The sequence below is a fragment of the Helianthus annuus genome, chromosome 14 (assembly GCF_002127325.2).
Source record: "Helianthus annuus cultivar XRQ/B chromosome 14, HanXRQr2.0-SUNRISE, whole genome shotgun sequence".
Classification (NCBI taxonomy): domain Eukaryota; kingdom Viridiplantae; phylum Streptophyta; class Magnoliopsida; order Asterales; family Asteraceae; genus Helianthus; species Helianthus annuus.
The window spans coordinates 114,303,130-114,329,459 of record NC_035446.2 but is presented as its reverse complement, the minus strand read 5'-3'; the positions used below and the strand labels follow the sequence as shown (position 1 = coordinate 114,329,459).

General features: G+C 40.1%; 1 protein-coding gene across 1 annotated transcript; it reads left to right on the top strand.

The window, feature by feature from the left end:
- The first annotated feature begins 4,437 nt into the window (after nucleotides 1-4,437).
- LOC110907185 lies at nucleotides 4,438-5,349 on the top strand. The gene has a single exon (XM_022152203.1). It carries the CDS (start codon nucleotides 4,438-4,440, stop codon nucleotides 5,347-5,349), a length of 912 nt encoding a protein of 303 aa, XP_022007895.1.
- Nucleotides 5,350-26,330: the final 20,981 nt, after the last annotated feature.

Below are 26,330 nucleotides of genomic sequence, written 5' to 3'. Positions count from 1 at the left end.
AACAGTTTTATCTTCACGAATCTCCTAGGTATCCAACACTTCACATGTATCTTCTTATTCATGAACCTTGCTCGTCACGAACTTGCTTCACACGAACATTTTCTTCACACTTGTCTTGACCGCACTTGATTTGTATCACACGAACCTTTTCTTGTGTAGTTGTCTCAACACGAACTCCACTCGGTCTTGATTAACTTCCCCACCATCATATCACATGATCGGAATCCATCTCGCATAGATTTTTGATAAACTGACTCACTCAGATCTCTCTTGTGGTTGTATCACACAACAATTTTTCCTGACCCAGTCACAGGATACGCGTGTCTTCTTCTTGATCTATCACAGATTAAATATCCTCTTCACGGTTGTCTCTCACAACGGGTTCTTCATAAAGATTCCTTCTCTCATGGATTCTTCGCTTTTAACTGACCCACTCACTGGACTGTTTATCGTAGTTTTCACAGGTGCTCTCTCCACATCGCACAATTTCTAATGTTCCATTGATTCATCACAAATCGACTTCTTTGGTTCTCACCTATCCATTATTTTTCCTTGCACTCATTGCATTATTTCATGATTTCATCTGGTTCTCCCATAACCGATTCACAATCATCATCACAATGATTTTCTCCTTCAGATATGATCTTGTGTATTCATCTCCGTCCAATATGCACATAAGACTTCTTCACCAGCCCAACTTCCTTTCTTTTCTCTATATGAATATTCTTCACAAAGTCATCATGACGTGAATCACTCAAAAATATTGATCAGATCTACAACCATTTTGTGATACTACCAATCAAGGGCTATAATACGAGATTCCTTTCCCGTTCGTTTCTCAAACTCGGTAACATAGTTTTTCTCCAAATTTACTTTCACTTTGCCTCACGCATAAACAATCCTATTGACCCTTCTATCGCTTCACTTAACTTTCTTTGGTTCATCACGAACAAAATCACAGGTTTCTTTCTAAATAGCGATCACCGCTTTTCTTTGAATCAATCCCTCGAATGCTTTTCTTCACAGATTACAATCACAATCACAATTCCCTTGCATTTTGTTGGTCTTCAAATTCGAGTTAGATAACACTCCAAACGAAAAACACAACAGCCCCGATCTCATTCTTTCTCCCGTATGTATCTTGTTTCTAAACTATGACTTCCCAATACAAAAAACTAAAAACTCAGATTAGATACGCAAACCTAGATTGAACCTTGTATTGAAAAATCTTGATTTCCTGAATTCTGAAATTCGCAGCACTCTAAATGAACACAAAACAGCCCTGTTTTGTGCTCCAGATCGGTTCGACACACCCACGAACCCTAATCTGGTCGCATCTTCAAATTCTCACAACCCTTCACACAATCGAACCCTAATTGCATGATTATGCCTCCTGCGATCTCTAGTGCCTTGTGAATTGTTGTATTTAGTGAATCAATATCAATAGCCTGATGCTCTGATACCAATTGTTAGCCCCGGATCTTCACAACTGATATTGATTACAAGAAACAAGAACAAGAATAAGAATGAAAAACTACCCAGAACTTCTATATATATCTGAATGATTGTATGTGTACAGAGATTCTAAACAATTGAAAACTACAAGCCTATTTATACTAATTGAATAGATGCGAGTGAAAGACATGTCTCTTCGCGAAACATCACGTCTTCTTGATCTTGTGATGGTGGCGACGATTGGAACAAATGCGTCCCATGGGATGTGTCGCTCCATCAATTTGTAGGTTATAATCTTTGCTTTTGCCGCGTCTAGTCCTCGCACTTGTATACTATTCTAATTACAATATAAACTATCTATTAACTATTTACCGAACAACCCTCAAACTTAAGGATGTGTAGGGATTATAACTTTCATTAGATACACAAAAATCAATTAAATAATTTGTTCCTATATATATTTTATTGTTTAACTTTTTCTTACAAATATGTTGGGTTATGTGTAAGTGATAATCATACAGAGAACTTGTACATGTGTAGGTTGTATAAATAAACAACATGTATTCATATTTTATCAAATTTAAAAATAGATGAATAAAAATTGCAACTCAATGGTTTTCCTGTTATTAAAACTTTTAAGATTGAAAAATGAATTAATTATCTTTGTCTTCTGAAATGAAGATTCATGTATTAATAACGAAGTTAAATAAACATACATAAAGGAACATTCACGAATATAAATAAACGAACGAAACATGTTTTCATATTCGTTCATTTAATTAAAATGAACAAAAAAATATGTTCATGTTCGTACGTTTATTAAATAAACAAACGTAACCGAAGCTCTTGCCGAACCTCATAAACATTTCGCTGAAGTATGTTTAACTCATTTACATTCCTATGTCTTTTAGAACCCATTTATACAAAAAAATATATAAAATTTAAATTTTGATAAATTTAAATACAACTAGTTAAATTTCCGACCGCGCGTTGCAGCGGGGACTCAATGACTGCAAAACGCGTGTCAGTAACGGCAAGCAGATACCGAATATCAAAACATAAATAAAAATGTCGTGAAAATGATAGTTAATCCGTCCTAAAAAGGCGATTTTAATAACCTAATATATAATTATAGGACCCACACGTCCTACACGTTGGAAATTCGGTTGTTTTCAGTTCAGTTATTACGGTGCTAACACGTTAAAATATGGATGAGCTCGGTACCTGTAACGGCACCGAAAGTACCGATCCGGAAAATCATCGAAATTAGGTACCGGCACCAAAAATGCTCGGTACAATACGGTATGGTATTTGAAGGTAAAAATCAATAAATATAGGTATGGTGCTAGTAACGATTATGAAAACGCCAAAAGGTGGGTACCAAATTGGTACCGAAAATGATTTGGTATAGTAAATTTGGTACCGATACGATACCGGTTTGATTACAGGATTTGATACGATTTTCTCATCAATAATATAAATATCCAAGTTAATTTTATATGCTACAATTCATTCATTACGTAAAAAACAAAAAATAAAGCAAAATAAGTTGTTGTGTATATAAAACCTCATTCAAACGAAATACAGTTTACTTAATGTGTGTATGAAAAGTAATCTAAACTGTGCAATTACTTGCATTGCTACGTTGCTACAGGATTTGATGAGCTCGGTACCAACCGGTACCGAAACTACCGTTACCGAAATCCCAAAAATGGGTACCGGTATCGAATATACCTAGTACAGTACGGCTTGATACGGTCGGTACTGGTACGACACCGGTATTTGAGGGTAAAACCCGACGAATACCGGTGCCGAACAGATACCGAAAATACACTCAGTTTGAGAAATTTGATACCGGTATCAGTACCTAATACCATTCATTAATTTATATTTTTATTACTTTTCATTTAAGACTCTTTTAATATTTATTTATTGTTACTGTTGAGTCCCTTCTATTTTTTAATTTAATATATAGGTGAATACTAAAAGGGTTGCGTCAATAAAAGATTTGTCGGTAGGCCGTTGCTAAATATTTTGTCAGTTAGACTAGAAGGTATGGGGGCCGGCTTGGCCCGGCTTGGCCCGGCGCCGGACCCCCACACCGCCCCCCTCTTCCGGCTTACGTCACAAACGGCGACCCACAGCCGGGTCCGCCGTGCCTCCTTCTTCCTTTTCCTCTCACATATACCTATACATATATACATATATATACATAAAGGGGTTCATCCCCCACCCCCCTAGGTCCATCCCCTCCAAGCCACTCCTACGTGGCGCCTATGTGGCGGCTCATCCCCTCCAAGCCCATCCAAACCATACCTTCTAGTCTTAGCAATCCGTAGAAAATCAGGCATTTTGAATTCATGAACAAAGAGACTCATATGTGCAAAATTCTTAAAATACCCCTTTTTAAAAAAAAAAAAGATTCACCCAAACCTGATACGTGGACCAATTAGGCCTCCACTACATTACGCAAGCATGACATGATTCACGCACATATCACTTTCTACCCAAAAATACAACCTTTACATGCCACCTATACTTACAAAAACCTATATGGCACTTTTTAAATCTGTACACTTCACCACTCTTCACCTATAACCTTTTAAAAAAAGTAACAATATTCATCTACGAGAATCACTTTTTATTTTATAACACATATAACTGATGACCTGTACACTTTATACAAAGATGTTAGCACGTATCTATCAAGTATGGCAGTAGGTCCAAAAAGAAGTTGGCAAGTATAATTGGGAAGACTGTTGCGTTGGCCCAACACCCGACACAAAGATAAAAAAACCCCATGCTACCTTCACATGCTTCACACACTTGGACCAATAGCATTGTTTCACACTTTCAGCCTCCATCCACCCATAAACTAATATTAATACCCAATATGCACATATATATAACATGACATAAAGGATAAACTCACCAATTATACAAAAGTAACAAAACACCTGATCAATAGAGCTTCCCAAAAAAATGGTTGTTTCTTCAAAATTTAGTAGCAAAGGTCAAGTTAAATCCATAAGCTTGCCTAGCAGATCGCATCCGACGACTGTTAGGATCGAACAGGAGCTTAACGCTGCGAAAACTGCTGCGGCGGTTGCAGCGTCGAAGCCGTCCGTGGACAACATTTGTATCGGTTTGTTATGTCTGGCGGAATTGTATAAATGTATGGATGATCTTTTAAACTTGTCCGCCACTCGAGTTTTGGTAACCGGAGAGCAAAATAAGAAGTGGGTGGAAGAGTTGGTTGAAGAGTCGGTTAGTTTGTTGGATGTTTGTTGCAGTGTGAGGGATATGGTTGCACAAATGAAAGCGCACGTTAGAGATGTGCAGTCTGTTTTACGCAGGCGAAAAAGCGAGTTGAGCAATGAGAAGAGTGTTATTAACTACAATTGTTTTAGAAAGAAGATGAAGAAGGATGTTAAAATGTTGGCTGGATGTTTGAAGCAAGTTGATAACATGACAAGTGGTGGATCAGTGGTGGTTGACTCAAACAATCACCATCTTGCGGCGGTGATGAAGGCGGTGATTGGAGTTAGTGAAACCACAGTTTCGGTTTTTGAATCTTTGTTATTGTTGTTATCATTGCCGAATTCAAAGCCTAACAGATGGGCGATTGTGGTATCGAAGTTGATGCATAAGGGGATTGTCGCGTGTGAAGATCAACAAGAACATGGGATTGGGAACGAATTCGATAGCGTAGATGATGCATTGCAAAGTTTATGCAAAAATGGATCATCAATGCAACTGGAAAAGATGCAAATTGCAAAATGTAGATTGGAAATGTTGGAAAGTCAGCTTGAATATATGGAAATTAGGTTGGAATGTGTGTTTAGGAGGTTAATTGGAAGCAGGGCTACTCTGCTCAACATCATATCATTGTAAAAACAAAATTAGCCTTTAGAAGTCCTGCATAGGCATAGAAATTTTTAGATGATATGCTTATGTAAATGTGATTCGAGTTTTAATGTTAATAGTGGTGTATCTACAGTTAAAATGTGTTATTGAAGTTACATTTAAATTAGATTACCCATCTATATCTGCTGCTTGTTCAATCTATTCTTTTTTTTTTTAACGGCCAACATAATAAACGCAGGGTACTTCGTAGCGGCACCCAATGGCTGAAAGGTTACCCGCGGCGGCCTCTATTCTGCACGCACGAAGCCCCTAGCCCACCAAGCCACCAGTTCCGGGGAAAACCCGACCCAACACCCACCCGATGGCACGACAGTGCAGGACCGGTAAAACCCGGTCAAGATCAGGAATCGAACCGATGACCTTTCGGCCAACGGTCTTCCATCACTTCCCATGACCGCTGAGCTATAAGCCCGGGTCTGGGTCTGTTCTATCTATTTAAATTCGATTTGTTGATGTTGTCATGTTGCCCACCTCGAGTATTGGATAGTCACGTTTTAGTGCTTTTAATCTCAAGACTAAATTTTTTTTTTGTTGGCTCAACTGTTATCAGGCCTGAACAAGCAGCCCAACCAGTGATCTAGGGGTTTTGGCTGGCCCAAAACGAGTAGGTTTTTAGGGTTGTTGATTTCTTGTAAGCCTAGTCGGGTTTATATTGTTAGTATTATAAAGAGATGTTACTCAGTTTGGGTTTCATAAGGAGATTGTATTAAGTTTTTGAGTTATATTTTCCCAATACGAGTTGTTTAATATCGATTGGGTTGGGACTTAAATTGGAACCAAGTGTTGGAAATTTTGTCAAAACTAGAATTAAGCAACCCCCCCACCCCCCCCCCCCCCCCCCGGCCGCAACGCGCCTAAAACTATGCTAAATAACATCAATGCCACACCGCTGGTAGCGACCACCAACACTGAAGTTGCGGCGTGTTAATGCGGAAATATAAGAACGAAACATATAACATGAAAAAATAACTATGTCGATTTAGGGCACACGCGTTGCGACGAACTTGTTACATGGAAAAAAATAGACGCAAAAACGTTGAACCACACATGCACGTTGCGCCGTGTTAACTCGCAAAATAACGTAGAAAAGAATAACTAAGTCAATGTAGGATCCGCCCGTTGTAGCGAACTTGCCAAAGGGGGAAAGTAGACACATTGCGACATACCTGTCAAATGTGAAAAAATAGACGAAAAACGTTGAACCACACACGCACGTTGGGACATATTAGCTCGTAAAATTTAGAACGAAACGTAAAACGAAAAACTTGCGAAAGATAAAAAGTATGGGGACCAAAGTTGTAAATAAAAAAGTTTTGGGTTAAATTACAAAAGATAAAAAGTTTTGGGTTAAAACTAAACAAGTTAAAAGTGTTAAAATACAAAGATTAACACTTTTGGGTTGAAAATGAAAAATCACAATTTTTTTTGAAAAATCCCCCAAGCATGGGGTACAACACATAATGCAACAATTTGTTGCAAATTTATATTATGGAAATAGTAATTTTCTAAAATAGGAAATGCATTTACTATAAATAAATATAAGAAACTGGGGTGTTTTTATATATTTATTTGTGGGTTTGTGTTCTATGTTGGAAGGGCTTCGTAATGAACTAAACCGCATCCAAAACGGAGCTAAGATGAATGAGATATCGATGTTCAAAGTTTGGTGTTTAAAACGTTGAATGCTGAAAAATTAGGAAAGTGACACCTTGTCCCACATATGAGGAGAGATAGAAACTTAAATGGGTATTTAAGTGGGAACACTCCTTCCTTACTGTTATGTGGAAGCACACACTAGTGTACTCGCGAAGGGTGTGACCTAACTCGCGCGCGTGGCGTGGGCGCTTTGATGGCGCACTTTGCACGCTCGCAACGCCGCGAGCCGCTTGAGAGCCTCCATTCTATTTTTTACCGAAGGTTTTTTTCACACAAAGAAATCGCGGAGGAGGAAGAAGTGGTTACGAGTTCATATGCCCTTGCGATACAAACCATGCAACACGTTAGCCATTCTCCTCCACGCCCCATTTTGAGGCGCACTTTTATCTTGCGAGACTGTGAAGCCGCAAAAAAACGTTTGATGAAAGACTATTTTGATCCCACACCGGTTCACATGCCTGATGTTTTTAGACGGCGGTTTAGGATGAGCCAATGGTTATTTTTGCGCATTAATGATGATTTGTAAGCTAAGTATAATTACTTTAAGCAAAGAATGGATGCGAGAGGATATCTAGGGTTCACCTCAATTCAAAAGGCAACTTTCGTTTTACCTATACTAGGCTATGATTGGTAGTTTGGATTGTCGTCAATGGCGTTAGTATAATTGTCCAAACGCATGGCGAGGTCAACATATACGCGGTGACCAGAAAGGACCAACTTTGGTTTTACAAGCGGTTGCATCATACGACCTTTGGGTTTGGTCGACTTTCTTTGGTGTAGCCGGGTGTATGAATGACATTAATACCTTCGAGTGTTCACCATTGTTAGAGAGCTACATTTCTGGCACGATACCGAAAGCCGGTTATCATGCAAACGGGAATGACTACGAGTATGGATACTATTTGGGCGATGGTATATACCCTGAGTATTCGAATATTGTTAAAACGTTTTTTTTGAAACGCTCAATGCGAAAAGATAATATTTAAAAAAACTACAAGACTATTCGCGAAAGGACATCGAGAGGTGTTTAGGGTTCTTCAACAATGATGACATTTTATTAGAAATCATTGTCTTATGTGGAATAAGGATAGAATTCGAATGGTCATGTATGCTTGCATCATTATGCGTAATATGATCATAGAGGATGATGGAAAAGCGATATGGAAAAAATATTTTCCGGAAGATGTAGTTGAAGGAACCCAAGCAGCAATGGAAGAGAGAATCTTAAATGCTCAATTATTACGATCTAAGGATATACATAACGCGTTAAAGGCGAATTTGGTCGAGCATGCTCGGGTGATTCGCCCAATTCGACACGATGGTGACGTCGAAGAAGACTACGAGGAAGAAGAAGTTGAAGAATTCGAAGTTGGGAACTTTGCAGACGGAGGTTTGGATGATGGAGAAAACGAAGAGGAAGAAGGAGAGAACGACGGTGAAGACAAAGAATAAATGTGTTGTTTTTTTTTATTGTAATGTTTTTTTTTTTAAATCTAATAAAATTGTTTTTTTTTTTTAATTTATTAGAGATTAAATGGATTTTTTTTTGAAAACTATTGATTAGATAATGATGGGCAAAGGGCTTTATGACTGTACCCTCTAGTGATATAACGCCCCATAAAGCCCATCTCTTACGCTTCGCCACTTGTCATAAGGAGCTTTATGTAACACCCCGTGTTTTCGAAAGTCAAAGTCAAAGATTGACTTCTCTGACGGTAGTTAGTCTATTTTATGTTTATGTTTACGTTAGTTGTATTATGTGGAGTAATTAAGTACAATCGAATTAATCAAAGTTTATTATCGATGCGAACCGCTTTATGACTGTGAATGGTAGGAAGTAACAATGCGATAAAGTCAATTAATCAATAATCGAGCTAATCTAATCATCATCGAACTCGAGACTCAAATACGCGAATTTTGGTGTTAATATACGTGTGTGTGCCTTATGTGTTACTTGTGCGTGTCTACTTTATGTTATGTGTGGTACCAATCGAAACTCGACTCGAAATCGAAACTCAATCGAAATCGAATCATGATAATTGGTGGAGAAGAGATAGCGCGAGATATAGATGATTGTATGTTAGATATAGTGGTTGGGATTAAAAGTAATTTGAATAGGAAACTCTATCGTACGCATCGCCCTCAATCGAAATCGAAATATAAAAAATCGTCGCATCAAACACTCGAATCGTGCAGCTGAACGATCAGGCTACCAGCCGATCGAATAGCCAGCCGATCGGACTACTGTCCGATCGGACAGGCTGTTCGATCGAGCTGCCTGGCCGATCGGCCAGCACTTTCCTCTTATGGCATCCTATAAATACCCCTTGTCACTCTCAAACTTTCTACTTTTGGCAACCTCTGACCGACCAGCTCGTGCTCCCTTCTTTTTCTTAGATATCTCTCGATCCCGGTAAGATTTCATCCTAAATCTTGTACTTTCTTGATCTACACGCACTCCTACACCTTTCTATCTTTCAAATCTTGATTTCTAACCATGAAATCATCAAGATTCATGTGTTCTAGGATGATGTCATGATGGTGTTCTTGAAGAACTTCATGTTTTGGCTTCAATCTGTTGGTGCATACATCTGTCGACTTCGTCTTATATCGAGTCTTGGTTTCGTTGCGGATCTGAACAAGAATGATGTCATCATTCTTAGTGATGACATCATATATATGACATCACTCTTGCATCATGGAATTATAGCATCACATGAAATCACATGCACACATGAAACAGAATTGTAATTTCGCATTAAAATAGGTATTCATGTAATTTCGTGTGAAAGGAGGTTTTGTAATTTCGTTTGTATTGTCACGGGGTAATTTCGCATGGACAGTCATGGGTAATTCCATGCGGAATTACCTATCTATAAATAGGGGTGTCTTGTCTTCTCATTATACACGAAATTAGATTGTGATACCGAGGTGCTGCCGGTTTGTCTACTGATTGTAAACAATGTTATATCAATATACAAGACGTTTAAAGTGATAATCAAGCTGTTTAACAGTCTATACGTCTGTTTCCGCCTTTCATATTGACAAGTACTCTTCTGAACGACTCATTTGGGTCACGATTCGATCCTACAAGTGGTATCAGAGCTCAGGAGGAGGAGTTCTGCAGTTTTCAGCTTGATTTCATTCATTTTCTTATTTCTACACCTTCTTTTCTCATTTAAACTAGTGACGGTTAAAATGGCCTGAATTTCACACATCATAAGCAAAACAGTGTTTAACAAAGCCTTGAGAGAATTGGACCATAATTCAATCAAAAACTGATAAAATCTGTAATTCCGTATGAAAATATGTTCGAACATGGTGACATGAGCATGATTTTGCTTGAAAATATTCTTTAATTCCGTACGGAATTACTGTGTTTTGCTAATTCCGTTTGAAAAACACCTAATTTCCGTGTGAAAGTGCATATTCCGTTTGAAGATTCCACGTGATAGTAGTAATTCCGCGTGAAATTGTTATTTCGTTTGAAAGTGTTTATCACCCACATCGACTGAATACAAAGAATCGGTCCAATCAAGTTGTGTTGATAAAGTAATTGTCAGACCATTTATTAAAAAAACAATCATCGGTCCAATAATAATTCATGCAAAATTAAAGGCAGTTGTTGTTTCAGTCCATGTGATCATTAAGATTTTAAGGCCCAATAAAAAATTGTCGGCTCATTAATCAATAGATAAAGTAATCAGTTCACTAAGATTTTTGGTCCAATCAACAATCTGTTTGCATGTGAGTGACTTTATTAAAGTTGTTGGTTTAAGTGCTGCATGTGTTAATAAACAAATGTGTATTGTGCATGTGCGTTGATCATCGGGCCAATCAAAATTGTTTGTTCATTAATTGTTCAATAATATCGGTTCAATCATATATATTTGAAACTTGAAGTTGTCGGCTCATTTAGATTTACATGTGGTGATAAATTGAAAGATCATTTTAATCAAAGTTTCGGTCTAATAGAATTTTAGGTGGTAAGTGTGTTTGTCGGTTTTTGACTAAAAAGACTATGCATGTGATTATTAATTGTGTCGGCCCAAGATTTGTTTGTGTGAATTGCGTGTGATAAGGGAGGCCCAAATCATTCTAAGCCCAAAAGTGTATCACATCAGTCCATTCTAAACCCATATTTCTAGGCACATCCAATCAAGTCCATTCATTCCGTGATTTCACTCGAACAACATTGGATCGAGTCCGCAAATCTTCGACACGAGTCTTAGATTGATTTCATCAACACACACTTTTAAGTATTCAGTCCATTTAAACTGATCGTTTGTTTGTTTGTTTGTTTGCAGGTGTTTTACGAGGTGATCCAGCTCGTTTGAGACCAGTATTTTTGAAACAAGAAAGTTTGTGTTTGTGAAACTTTGACTTTGAAACATGGAAGAGGAATTCTACAATGCGTTTGCTACACCAATTGCATCAGTTACAGCTGCTGAAACATTGTACAGTGAGAATGAGACGGGAACTCATCAGAAACCACCGAAGCTGATGTACATTGAAGATTTTAAAGGTTGGCAAAATCGATTTGAGAACTGGATGCAAGCTTACAAATTTGACGCATGGTGTTCATTAGAAAAAGATTACGAGAAACCGAAAAATGAGCGTGGGCTTGAAAAAGCTTTTTGTGACTTCTCATAAACTGATAAATTGAAATATACAAGTGAAAAAATGATGATCAGTATTCTTCAACAAGCGATTAAAGAAGATATCTTTGTTTTGCTTCAACATGAGGGCACTGCAAGATCAATTTGGAATGCATTGATTCAGAAATTCAAAGGATGTGCAGATATGATCAAAAACAAAAATGCATTATTGAAGAAATCATTCGACATGTTTGTAGCTTTTGATCATGAAACAACAAAGATGACCATTGACAGATATTGTCATCTTGTGTTGGAAATGAGAAGATTGGATATAAAGAAAGATGATGAGGAATGGGTTGATAAACTTGCTGATGCATTACCACAACAGAAATGGGGAACTTATCTGTTGATTATCAAACACATGAGAAAATCTGAAAATATGAATCTGGCACAATTTATTCAGAAGATTGAAGAGCACGAGTTGGATATTCAGAAAACAGCAATCATGAAGAATCCAAATGCTCAACAACATGAGAAAATCTGAAAATATGAATCTGGCACAATTTATTCAGAAGATTTGAGGCTACTCCCAGCCCAAAGATTCAAACTGGTTTCAGTGCTGATAGTTCTTCTGGAACAAAGGGAAGTGCTGTGACTCAGAGTGGTGGACATTCATCCTCGTATTCAAGCTTTGATCCAAATCATACCACACCAAGTTCTCAACAGCAGAATTCTACAAATATGCAATGTAATGTTACTTTGAACATTCAAAATGGTCAAAATTTGTCTCCGGATATAGCCAAACAACACATGGCATCTCTCGTTGCTATGTTGGAATCATATGAAAGTTTGATTGCTGGCAAAATTGGAAATCCGATGCTTACAAAAGAAGATTATGACCAAATTGACGCAGAGGAACTTGAGTTGATGGATGTGAAATGGTGTATGGATAGTGCTGTTAGACGTGCAGAAAAATTTCAACAAATCACAGGAAGAGATGAGTTTCGGGGATAGGCTAATTCTCCATTAGGATTTGACAAGTTAAAAGTAACCTGTTTTCGTTGCAAAGGAAAGGGACACTTTAAATGAGAGTGTAAAAACCAAGAAGCAACCGAGAATCAAGAAAAGAACAATTATTATCAGAAATCAATTTTCCATTAGATTGCTCAACAACCGCAAACTGCACCTGCTCGTGCTATTGAAGATGGAAAGAAGAAAGCTTTACTTATTCATCAAGATGATGAAAAAGTTCCAGAGGGATTTAGTTGGGACAAATACATACCTGGTTCAGCTCTTATTGCTAGAATTCTAGGTGAAGATGAAGCTAGTCAGAAAAGAATTCCAATTTTTCCAGACTTAGGAAGTGATATTGATACTGATGACGAAGAAGAATATCTTAACAGAGCTAGAAAAGGCATAGATCCTGATAGTTTCAATTTGTTCTTTGCAGATAAAGTTGAGTTGCTGAATCAGAAGAAGATTGCCAGATTGAGAAGGGAGCTAGAAGCAACAAGAATTCTAGCTGATGAAAAGGCAAAAACAGAAGCTAGAGAAGCAAATGTTAAAGCAGTGACTAAGAAAGTAGTAGAGAAAATTGTTGAAGTGGAGAAAGTGGTAGAGAAAATCGTCGAGGTAGAAAAAATAGTCGAAGTTGAGAAACTCGTCGAAGTTGAAAAGATTTTCGAGGTTGAAAAGATAAGTGAAAAGGTGGTTGAAGTTGAAAAACCGTGTTTGAAATGCTTAGAATCTTGCAAACATTGTGAGGAGAAAGACAAGAAGATTACTGAGCTGGAAGAGCTGAAAGAGAATCTGTTGTCTGATTTGAAGTATGTAAAAGAGTCGTACGATGTGTTGAATAGAACAGTCGATGGGTTGAAAAAGACAAACTCAGAAATTGATGTTGCTATGTCAAAAATGAGCTCAACATTAATGATGAAACAGAATATCATCAATGAGTATATGGAAGACTGTGCTAAACTGAAGCAGGAATTGGAACTCGAGAAGATAGAAAGTGAAAGAATCAAACACTTGTTGTTGAGTTATACAACTTGTGATTATTTGATTGATAGAGTTTATCCTACTGTTGTAGGTCTGGAAGCTTTCAAGGAGGAAAAGACTGAAGTTACTGATACTGGTAAGAAACAAAGTGTCAAATATAACAGATGTCCGCCCCTGATGTATGAAAGTTATTCTCCCAGAAAGCCAAATGAGGAACGTTTAACTAAGGCTCTAAACATCAAGTTAAAGTCTGAAACCATTGATGAGTTACCAGATAACATTGATGTTACATTCACAGCGTCTGACACTGATCATGAGTCTGAGTTAGAAAAGAAAGTTGTTGATCAGGTGTTGGATACGGATGAAGAGTCAAAGTCGGAGTCTAAATCTGAGAGTTCGAGTTCGTCAGAAAAGAGTCCGAGTTCGTCAGTTAAAAGGGTTTACAATAAAGAATTTCTATTATCAAAAAATAATTTGGATGATGAAACATTTAAGGTTGCATATACTTTGAATGATTCAGACAGATTATTTTCTGATGAAGAATTTTCGATAAGAAGTGTCAAAACTGAACAGATCAAACAGGTTTTCAAATTAACAGAAATTAATATTTCTGGAATAAAAGATTTAAATCTTTCTAAAAAACCTAAAAAGTACACTTCAAGAGTTCAACAGAGAATGAACAAGAAAAAAGGTTACGGCTCTGGTTATGGTTTTCAACAGAGATCAAACCATAACAGTAATTTCAAAAAGAAAGGTTTAGGGTTTATTCCTCCAGAAATTATAAAAACCAGAAAATTTATAAACCAAATACTAAATTTGTGGCAGGAGGAAGTGCTGAAGAGTAACAGAAGAAACCATTCTGGAAACAATCAAATCAAGAGTTTCTTGCTGAAAGGAGGAAGAAGTTTGTGTCAAGAGTTGATAGAAGAACTTGTTTCAAGTGTCAAGAAGTTGGGCATATAGCTTGGAATTGTCCAAAGCCCTACAATACAAAACAGGGAGTTTCTTCACACTCAAAACTGAAAACTTGTGTTGATGAGAAACAACCAACTGAGAAAATTAAAATGAATTCAACTTCTGAAGACAGTGAAAACTCAAAACGTTTTTACAAAGGAAGAGTTGATTTAAGTAAACAAAAATGGGTTGTTAAAAGTTCAGAGAGTAGTTCAGACAATGAATCTGATTCCACAAAATCAGAGGAGTCATTTGTTGAGAAGAATGAAAATTCCATTCCAGAGATGAACGATGAAAATTTTCCACCATTATCAAAAGATAATTTGAAGTTGAAAGTGGGTAAGGTTGAAATCTCAGATCAATTCTTTGCTGGTAAGAAAGAATTTGATGCTGAAAAAGCTTTTAATGGAAAAGTTAAACATATTTTTGGAAAAATGGTTAACAGGAAGGTTAAAGGTGCAGAAGAATTCTGTCAATTGAAAAGATGGTGGGATAGATGTGTATCACCCGAGGTTGGTCAGGCTTGGGTGACAGCTTTTTCTAACTAAAAACCTGACTTGCCGGAGCTCCCAGGTTGGTAAGAGTGGAGCAGGAATCGGCATCATTCTTCATATTAGTTTTGATTGTGCCTACTTACAAGTGGTACAGAGGTTTGTTCTGACAAAGTGATTAATCAAGGTCATTAATTTGAACTTGATGTAATCCTCATGCAAGTGTTTGAAAACAATGTGATGAAATGATCCCCGTTTCCTACAAGTGGTAAAATCAGCAAAACTTATTTTCTGGAAAAATATTTTGATTAAAACAAACTTAAGTGTTTTGAAATCAAAATGAGAAAATAGTTTGTTGATAGGGGGAGTTCTGATTGTTTATGCTAGGTGAATGGCGAATTGAGGTGATTCGATATTAGTTGTCAACTTACTTGTATAGTTTGTTTTTAAAATTTCTTTTAAATGTGTTTGCATTTTAGGGGGAGTAAAAATTTCAGAAAATCCAAAAACATTAGAAAATTTGAAAAAGACAAAAACATGATAAAATCAAAAACGAGTTTTTTTGTGAAAAGAGGAAATGATAGTACATCAGTGGACTATCACAACATGCTAAAGAAATGGAAAGTTAAAACGTGATAAACAATCTCACTGTTTATGTGCCAGTATGTCACACCCCAACCGATGGCGGAATCATCGGGGCGCGGCACTGAGCGAAACAGATTGTTCAGAAGTTTCCACAACAACTATCATACAATTCAGTTATATAACACGTCCCATACCGTGTCCCAAATAATGACAAGTTATCATAGAAATCAACTAAACAATATGGGAACTGTTCCGACAACTCAAGTTCTTAATTATTACAGACCGAATTTTAAATATTGTTTTAAGACTTCTAGACGGCTAACTGTAGATCTTACTGACTACAGGTGCCAGTACAAGATCTACAGATAATTATGACCCTGGAGCAGGTATGTGGACACTGTCCTAAGGTCACAGGCTCCTAGAAGCTTATTATTGCCTCGCTTCCCTAGCACGCTAGTAGCTTAAACACCTGTCACATACGTTAAAATAAAAGTCAATACATATAATGTAAAGGTGAGTACACAAGTTTGATATAGCATATAGAGTTCGAATAGTTTACGCATAACCAAGCACGTACACAAGGGCAAACGATGCATGTAAATTATCAACATGGGACCATCGATACCAATGACTTCAAGTTGACTGTCCGAGACAGTTCGCAATACATGATTACCACCGTAATCCATGCAAGTAATTGTCCTTAGCAACCCCCGTGTGAACGGGTGCTGAGTCCAAACTATAGTACTACGTTGCTAAAGCAGGCAGATAGCACTCCACGTGTAAACATAATAAACAGCAATCATTTAGACAAGTAATACATGCAAGTAGGTTAGCGTTCAAATAGTTTGTGTTGTTTGTGAATTTGATAGATTACGTATGTAACACCCAAAAGTGCTGAAAGCAAAAAGGGATCGAGTATACTCACAGTGGTTGATCGTGGATTGAGAGGAACACTGAGAATAGGTTAGCCTGAATAGTTCGATAACACAACGATGAGTAATGCGGAAAAAAAAAGTAAACAATGTACTTGGATCGAGTAGACCATTCGATCGGACAGCAGTTCGATCGAGTGGGCTGTTCGATTGGTTTGAAAGTCCGTTCGAACATCCATTCGATCGGCCGGCTGGCTCGATCGGCTGGTTCCTTCAAGTGGATTGTTTCTTCCTTTGATGTGAAGGATGTGTTTGTGTATGATGGTTTGTACTACCTTTCAAGTTGGCCGATCGAACAGCTGTTCGATCGGTTAGCCCAACCGATCGGCTAGCACTTCATTGTTTTCAAATATGTCACTCGATCGGTTGGCATGCTCGATCGGATGACATTCCAATGTTTCGAAAAGTCTAAGTGTTTTGAAGTATAGTATCTCATGATTCGAGCAGTAATGATTACAATCGAGTGGCGTAGTCGATCGAACAGTACCTCGTCAATACTACACTTCATGAGTTTGTGGGACTAAGTGCTAGTCGATCGGTTAGCCTAGTCGATCGGCTGGCATAGTCGTTCGGTTGGGCTGTTCGATTGAACAGCCTAGCCGTTCGGCCAGCTTCTCGATTCGGTTAACCTATCACTTAACACTTGGTTATTCCCGTTAATTGTTGATGTTTTAGAGATATTTTGACTACGAGCTGAACCACAAAACTGAAGTCCCCACTTAGCCTACTGACTCGAGCAGGAATCACCCAAACTCGGTCAGAGACGGTTTGGAACCCAAGTTTAACGTTTAACCCGGAATCGGTATATCTCTCGATAGAACTCGAATCTTGAACCATGTGTTTGTTTAGATTGATTTGTAAATCGGTTCAAGTCTCGTTTTCACCTCTTTGAGTGTAAAAGAGTTGAAAGATAGATGAAAACCCATCTTCCAATCCTTTTCCACCGTGAAATGTTAAGATCTTTGGAAGATTTTAGGTTATTTATGTGGAAATCGGTTAGATCTAAGTTATTCATGGTGGAATGATGCCAAAACTTTGTGTTCTTGAAGAACACATGATGACATCACCCAAGAACACCTAGATCTTGGTGATTTCATGGATGAAATCCAAGTTTTGAAAGATAGAAAGATGTAGAATCGATTAATGAACAAAAACGTACAAGGATTAGAGCGAAATACTTACCGGTTTGAGAGAAATCTGAGATTTAGTGAGAAGAAGAGGCTGGTCGGTCAGAGCTTTTCCAAAAGTGGAAAGTTTGACAAAGACAGCCCTATTTATAGGCTTCCAAAAGAGGAAAGGGTCAGCTGATCGAACAGCATCCCTGATCGAGCAGCTGTCCGATCGAACAGCCTGTTCGATCGGCTAGCCTGTTCGATCAGGTTGCCCTGTTCGATCGGCTAGCATGTTCGATCAGGTTGCCCTGTTCGATCGGCTAGCCTGTTCGATCAGGTTGCCCTGTTCGATCGGCTTGCCTGGTTTTGAGTGTTTCGCGACGATTTTTGATATTTCGACTTCGATGAACGATGATTTGAGGATGATAGAATTCCTAATCAAATTACTTTTAGTCCCAACTACTATATCTAACATACAAGCATCCTTACAACCATTTCGGGTTCGATATCCATTGAGTTTGATTCACCTTTGAGTCTTGATTGATTTTGATTGATTCACCACACACTTTAACATAAAGTAAACATGCACAAGTAACACATAAGGCACACACACACGTATAAAAAGTACTAAAATCCCCACACTCGAGTTTGATGATCGATTTGATTAGCTTGATTATTGATTGACTAGCTTTATTGCATTGTTACTTCCTATCATTCACAGTCGGGCGTTGATTCACAGTTCGATTATCGGTCGATTAGTTTGATTATACAACACTTACTCCAAATAATATGAAAATCAAAATGAAACTAAAATGAAATTAATCTTTATTAATCTTTAATTCCAATAACAGTCAACACTTGACTTTGACTTTGACTTTGGGAAAACACGGGGTGTTACAGTCTCCCCTCCTTTAGGGAATTTCGTCCCGAAATTAGGCCGAGAACCGTACATCGCCGCGTGATTTTACCAATTTGATGCTTCAGATCTATCTGAACAACTGCGGGTACTTGGCCTTCATGTCACTTTCGAGTTCCCAAGTGAACTCCGCGCCTCGTTTGCCTTCCCATCGTACTTTTACAATAGGAATGCGAGAGCGTCTGAGTTGCTTGGTCTGTCGGTCCATGATTTCTACAGGCTTTTCCACGAAGTGTAGCGTCTCATTGACCTGAAGATCGTCGAGTGGTATTATTGCGTCGTGGTCGGCTACGCATTTTCGAAGGTTTGAAATATGGAAAGTCGGGTGGACATTGCTGAGTTCCTCCGGTAATTCGAGTTTGTAGGCAACTTTACCGATCCTTTCCAGAATCTTAAAAGGTCCAACAAATCGAGGCGCAAGTTTCCCTCTCTTGCCGAATCGGACTACTCCCTTCCAAGGTGATACCTTTAGGAGCACGTAGTCGCCAACTGCAAATTCGCGGGGCCTACGTCGTTTATCGGCGTACATCTTTTGTCTGTCCCGGGCCTTTACCAAGTTTTCCCTTATCTGGTGGATCTTGTCAGTCGTTTCTTGCAGAATCTCGGGCCCAGTCAATTGTGAATGACCGACCTCATGCCATACAATAGGCGAGCGACATCTCCTACCATACAAGGCTTCGAAAGGTGCCATTTCGATGCTGGAGTGATAGCTATTATTGTACGAAAATTCGACCAACGGTAGGTGTTTGCTCCAACTACCACCAAAATCGATAACACACGCACGGAGCATGTCTTCAATAGTACAAATCGTTCTTTCAGTCTGCCCGTCGGTTTGCGGGTGGAATGCGGTACTCAAATTCAGCGTCGTACCAAGAGCTGCTTGAAAAGTTTCCCACAATCTCGATGTAAACCGAGCATCGCGATCAGAAATGATGTCTCGAGGCGTACCATGATTCTTAATGATCTCGTCGGTGTAGATTTGGGCTAGCTTGGCCACCTTATAGTCTTCTCGTATTGGCAAAAAGTGGGCTGATTTGGTTAGACGGTCGACTATTACCCAAATACTGTCGTGACCTGATGGCGTGGTCGGAAGCTTAGTTATGAAATCCATAGCTATGCTTTCCCACTTCCATACGGGTATCGGCGGTTGTTCGAGTAAGCCTGACGGTCTTTGGTGTTCAGCCTTGACTCTTGCACAAGTTAAACAGCTACCAACATATAGAGCAATATCCCTTTTCATCCCAGGCCACCAGTACTTGTAGCGAAGGTCCTGGTACATTTTGTCCGCACCGGGATGAATGGAATATCGGGATTTGTGGGCTTCGTTCATGATGATCTTTCGCAAATCTGTCCTCCTCGGAACCCAGATTCGGTCCAGATAATAGAATATTCCGTTGGCTTTGCTCACGAGCTGAGTTCCATCGTGATAGATTCGTTCTTTCTTCAACGTACGCTCGTTAAAGCAAGCGTGTTGTGCTTCGCGGATGAGAGCTTCGAGGTTATACTGAGCCTGGGTGTTTCGAACACCTATCACGTAATTCTTTCTGCTGAGGGCGTCTGCAACTACATTCGCCTTGCCTGGGTGATAACGGATCTCACAGTCGTAATCGTTGAGAAGTTCTACCCATCGGCGTTGACGCATATTGAGTTCTCTCTGGTTAAAGATATGTTGTAAGCTCTTGTGATCGGTGAAGATCGTACACTTTGTACCATACAGGTAGTGTCGCCAAATCTTTAAGGCAAAGACAACTGCGCCTAGCTCAAGGTCATGGGTTGTATAGTTCTTCTCGTGGATTTTGAGCTGTCGAGATGCGTAAGCTATAACCTTGTCTCGTTGCATGAGAACACAGCCAAGTCCAAGGTTTGAAGCATCACAATAGACAACGAAGTCATCGCTTCCGTCCGGCAGTGTAAGAACTGGTGCATGGCACAGCATGTGTTTGAGGGTTTGGAAAGCAGTCTCCTGCGCGGTTCCCCACACAAAAGGCTTGTCTTTATGAGTAAGGGAGGTAAGTGGTACAGCAATCTTTGAGAATCCTTCGATGAATCGCCGGTAGTAACCAGCTAATCCGAGAAAAGAGTGAACTTCTGACGGATTCTTTGGCGTAACCCATCCCTTGACTGCCTCAATCTTTGCAGGATCAACGTGTATACCCCGACTATTCACAATGTGACCCAGAAATTGAACCTCCTCCAACCAGAACTCACACTTGGAGAACTTGGCGTAGAGTTGGTTTCCCTGAAGCAACTCGAGAACCAGTCGCAAATGCTGCGCATGTTCGGCCCTCGATCTGGAATAGATCAGGACATCGTCGATAAATACAATGACGAAACGATCTAAGAACGGTTTACACACGCGATTCATCAGATCCATGAAGACCGCGGGTGCGTTGGTCAAACCAAAAGGCATGACAACAAATTCGTAGTGGCCGTATCGGGTTCGAAAAGCGGTTTTGGGTATGTCTTCCTCTTGAATCCGCAACTGATGGTAGCCTGAACGTAGATCAATCTTGGAGAAACACTGAGCACCTTGTAGTTGGTCAAACAGATCATCGATTCTTGGTAAGGGGTATCGGTTCTTGATGGTCAGCTTGTTCAATTCCCGGTAATCGATGCACATTCGGAACGACCCGTCCTTCTTTTTGACGAAAAGGACTGGTGCGCCCCATGGAGAAGTGCTCGGGCGAATGAAGCCTTTTTCAAGTAATTCTTGGAGTTGGTTTGAGAGTTCTCGCATCTCAGATGGAGCGAGTCGATACGGAGCTTTGGCCACTGGGTTGGCTCCTGGAATAAGGTCGATTCGAAAGTCGATATCACGACTAGGAGGTAATCCAAGAAGATCATCAGGGAACACCTGAGGAAATTCTCGGACAACAGGAACATCCTTGACTTCAACTTTCTTTTTCTTGTCCGTCTCTGCTACAACAATGTTGGCCAAGAAGGCTCGATATTCCTTGCGGAGATATTTGCGAGCTTGAAGACAGGACATGAGCTTGAGATCTTTTGCAGTAGTTTCACCATAAACACATAGAATATCACCACTAGCTAGCACAAAACGAATCATCTTATCGGCACACACAACTTCAGCATGGTTTTCACGAAGAAAGTCCATGCCTACTATGACATCGAAACTTCCGAGCTGCATTGGAATGAGATTAATCGGAAATATATGATTGTTGAGCTCGAGAGTACAATCACGGAGCACAGAATTGACAGCAATGGTTCTTCCGGTAGCGACTTCTACTTCGAAGGGTGTCGAAAGATAAGAGCGCTTACGTCTAAGAAGCTTCTCAAATTCAAATGACACAAAGCAGTTATCGGCTCCAGTATCAAACAAACATGATGCATATATACCATTCACAAGGAACGTACCATTGACCACGTTGTTATCAGCTTGAGCCTGGCGTGCATTGATGTTGAAAGTTCTGGCGTGAGCGGCTTGTTGTTGAGGCTGCTGTTGTTGTTGCTGGGGTTGTTGAGCTTCTTGTTTCACCACCCTGTTCGGGCACCGGTTTGCGAAGTGGTTAGGGTCACCACATGCAAAGCAGGTTCGAACATTGTTTGCCGGGGCCTGTGCAGCTTGAGGAGCTTGAGGAGCTTGAGGAGCTGGTAGCAGGGCTTGGTTAACAGCGGCTTGTGCTTGCGTCTGACGAGGACCATAGCGGCAATTTGCAGTGAAATGCCCGTAAACATTGCAGTGGACACAGAAACGGCAGGCCACACCCACCGGGTGATGATAAGAACATGTAGCACAGAGTGGGTGGGGGCCGGTGTACGCACGCTTAGCCGGCGGCGCATTGATCACTGGCGCAGTGCGCTGTGGTTGTTGCTGTTGTGGCGGTACTGACTGAAGAGGAGCAGCATTGGTTGCGGCGGCACAACCCTTGTTCTTCTTTCTTCTTCTCGAGGACTTGGAGGCTTGAGCAGTAGGGTTGTCGGTTGATGCGGTAGTAACTTGATGCAACGACTTGGATGGCTTATCCCAGACACCAGCCTTAACTCGCTTGTCGTTAATTTCGGCAGCGAGTAGGTAGGTTTCCTCGATTGATGCGGGTTTGGCGGCGAACACATAATCTGCAACACAATCCGGAAGAGCACGGATGTATTTCTTGATGGTCATCTCGGGAGTCTTGACCTGGTCTGGACAGATAATGCTCAGTTGCTTGAAACGGGCGGTGAGACCAGCGTTGTCGCCCTCCTTCTGCTTGATGGTCCAGAACTCATCCTCCAACTTTTGGCGTTCGTGGGGAGGACAGAACTCGTCCAGCATGATAGCCTTCAGTTCCTCCCACGTCAGCTCGTAGGCAGCGTCGTTCCCGCGCTTATTCCTTTCGGCTGTCCACCAGTCCAATGCCCGCGACTGGAAGACACCGGTAGCATTGAGAGTTCGAAGATGATCCGGGCATCCGCTTTGACGAAGGGTAACTTCCACAGAGTCAAACCAGTGAAATAAGCCTGTAGGGCCCTCTTCACCGGTGAACTCCTTCGGTCCACACGCCTTAAATTGCTTGAAACTGAACGGAGCTTTGCTGGGTTCAGTGAGGGTTCGGGATTCTTCCGACGACTTGCTGGTGTTTTCGTACACCTCACTGACAGCTTTTGCTACAGACCTCGAGATGAGCTTGGCGAGACGTCGGTCTCTCTTTTCCTGACGGGTAAGGTTTTGGCGAATTCTTGATGATGACGACATGGTCTGCAATAGACATCGCCATAGGGCTCAACACAACGAATTCGAATCTCGCACGTCTTAGTTTACTAAAGCTTAGAATCACGTCGCATCTCACGTCACGTAACGCATATAAACACACAAGCACATAATCATAGAGGCACATAAGCACAGAAGCAATTAGGGCACATAAGCAAGTAAGCAAATAGAGCACTTAATTTCCTAAACACGTACGCACTTTTATCACAGAGGATGTCAGAAAACAGAAACCTATAACCACAAGTCGAGTGTCGTTCGTTTTGCATATCGGATAGCATCACATGGTATCGTCTAACTTAATCGTATAGCGTAGCATAGCACACTGGTTTCGTTTAGATCACACCAACAGGGATTTGAACCGAGATAGGATAGCAACAAGAGTCACGCAGATCGATAACAAATGGAGCAATCAACGAATCTTTAAAACACGTAAACAGGTAAATCATATAAAATCAACGAAGCAACACTCAAAATCGGAAAATGGATTGTCTGCGGCTACTAGACTTTGACTAACCATGGCAATTTAACTATTCACAGTTGACTTGTCGTCACTTTCGACTCTAGGGGACACGCTTCTGCCTCGATTCTTGGGCATTATGCACGCGCATTCTAGGCCATACTCGTGAGTTCAGGTCATTGGAGTCCGTCAATTGCCTTGGCGAGATAAAATAAAGTCGGAATAACTGCCAAGGTTAGGGTTTCACCCCTAGCTCAGCAATTTCTTCCTTGTTTTAAGAAAATTTAGAGGAAAGTTTTCATCAAATTACGGGTTTCAGCCCTAATTTGGTATAATTCTCCCCCGTTTGTTGATAGAAATTAGCACAAAGTAATTGGCAAAAATTTGTAATTTAGGCAGGAATTCGCGGGTTTCACTCCCAATCCCGTCCAAACTACAAAATTTGGCTCGGAGTTCGGATGTAATGATAGAATAGAAGGAAACAACATAAAATAAGCACATAAACTTGGTCTCTTGGTTCCTAACTATAGTCTAGGTCTCTAAGACAGCGATCCGGACTAAATCGTGTCTAACCTAATTCCCTATAGTTATGGCTCTGATACCAATCTGTCACACCCCAACCGATGGCGGAATCATCGGGGCGCGACACTGAGCGAAACAGATTGTTCAGAAGTTTCCACAACAACTATCATACAATTCAGTTATATAACACGTCCCATACCGTGTCCCAAATAATAACAAGTTATCATAGAAATCAACTAAACAATATGGGAACTGTTCCGACAACTCAAGTTCTTAATTATTACAGACCGAATTTTAAATATTGTTTTAAGACTTCTAGACGGCTAACTGTAGATCTTACTGACTACAGGTGCCAGTACAAGATCTACAGATAATTATGACCCTGGAGCAGGTATGTGGACACTGTCCTAAGGTCACAGGCTCCTAGAAGCTTATTATTGCCTCGCTTCCCTAGCACGCTAGTAGCTTAAACACCTGTCACATACGTTAAAATAAAAGTCAATACATATAATGTAAAGGTGAGTACACAAGTTTGATATAGCATATAGAGTTCGAATAGTTTACGCATAACCAAGCACGTACACAAGGGCAAACGATGCATGTAAATTATCAACATGGGACCATCGATACCAATGACTTCAAGTTGACTGTCCGAGACAGTTCGCAATACATGATTACCACCGTAATCCATGCAAGTAATTGTCCTTAGCAACCCCCGTGTGAACGGGTGCTGAGTCCAAACTATAGTACTACGTTGCTAAAGCAGGCAGATAGCACTCCACGTGTAAACATAATAAACAGCAATCATTTAGACAAGTAATACATGCAAGTAGGTTAGCGTTCAAATAGTTTGTGTTGTTTGTGAATTTGATAGATTACGTATGTAACACCCAAAAGTGCTGAAAGCAAAAAGGGATCGAGTATACTCACAGTGGTTGATCGTGGATTGAGAGGAACACTGAGAATAGGTTAGCCTGAATAGTTCGATAACACAACGATGAGTAATGCGGAAAAAAAAGTAAACAATGTACTTGGATCGAGTAGACCATTCGATCGGACAGCAGTTCGATCGAGTGGGCTGTTCGATTGGTTTGAAAGTCCGTTCGAACATCCATTCGATCGGCCGGCTGGCTCGATCGGCTGGTTCCTTCAAGTGGATTGTTTCTTCCTTTGATGTGAAGGATGTGTTTGTGTATGATGGTTTGTACTACCTTTCAAGTTGGCCGATCGAACAGCTGTTCGATCGGTTAGCCCAACCGATCGGCTAGCACTTCATTGTTTTCAAATATGTCACTCGATCGGTTGGCATGCTCGATCGGATGACATTCCAATGTTTCGAAAAGTCTAAGTGTTTTGAAGTATAGTATCTCATGATTCGAGCAGTAATGATTACAATCGAGTGGCGTAGTCGATCGAACAGTACCTCGTCAATACTACACTTCATGAGTTTGTGGGACTAAGTGCTAGTCGATCGGTTAGCCTAGTCGATCGGCTGGCATAGTCGTTCGGTTGGGCTGTTCGATTGAACAGCCTAGCCGTTCGGCCAGCTTCTCGATTCGGTTAACCTATCACTTAACACTTGGTTATTCCCGTTAATTGTTGATGTTTTAGAGATATTTTGACTACGAGCTGAACCACAAAACTGAAGTCCCCACTTAGCCTACTGACTCGAGCAGGAATCACCCAAACTCGGTCAGAGACGGTTTGGAACCCAAGTTTAACGTTTAACCCGGAATCGGTATATCTCTCGATAGAACTCGAATCTTGAACCATGTGTTTGTTTAGATTGATTTGTAAATCGGTTCAAGTCTCGTTTTCACCTCTTTGAGTGTAAAAGAGTTGAAAGATAGATGAAAACCCATCTTCCAATCCTTTTCCACCGTGAAATGTTAAGATCTTTGGAAGATTTTAGGTTATTTATGTGGAAATCGGTTAGATCTAAGTTATTCATGGTGGAATGATGCCAAAACTTAGTGTTCTTGAAGAACACATGATGACATCACCCAAGAACACCTAGATCTT

Excerpts from the sequence above, each read along its gene's own strand:
- LOC110907185 (XM_022152203.1), top strand. The coding sequence starts at position 4,438 with ATGGTTGTTTCTTCAAAATTTAGTAGCAAAGGTCAAGTTAAATCCATA.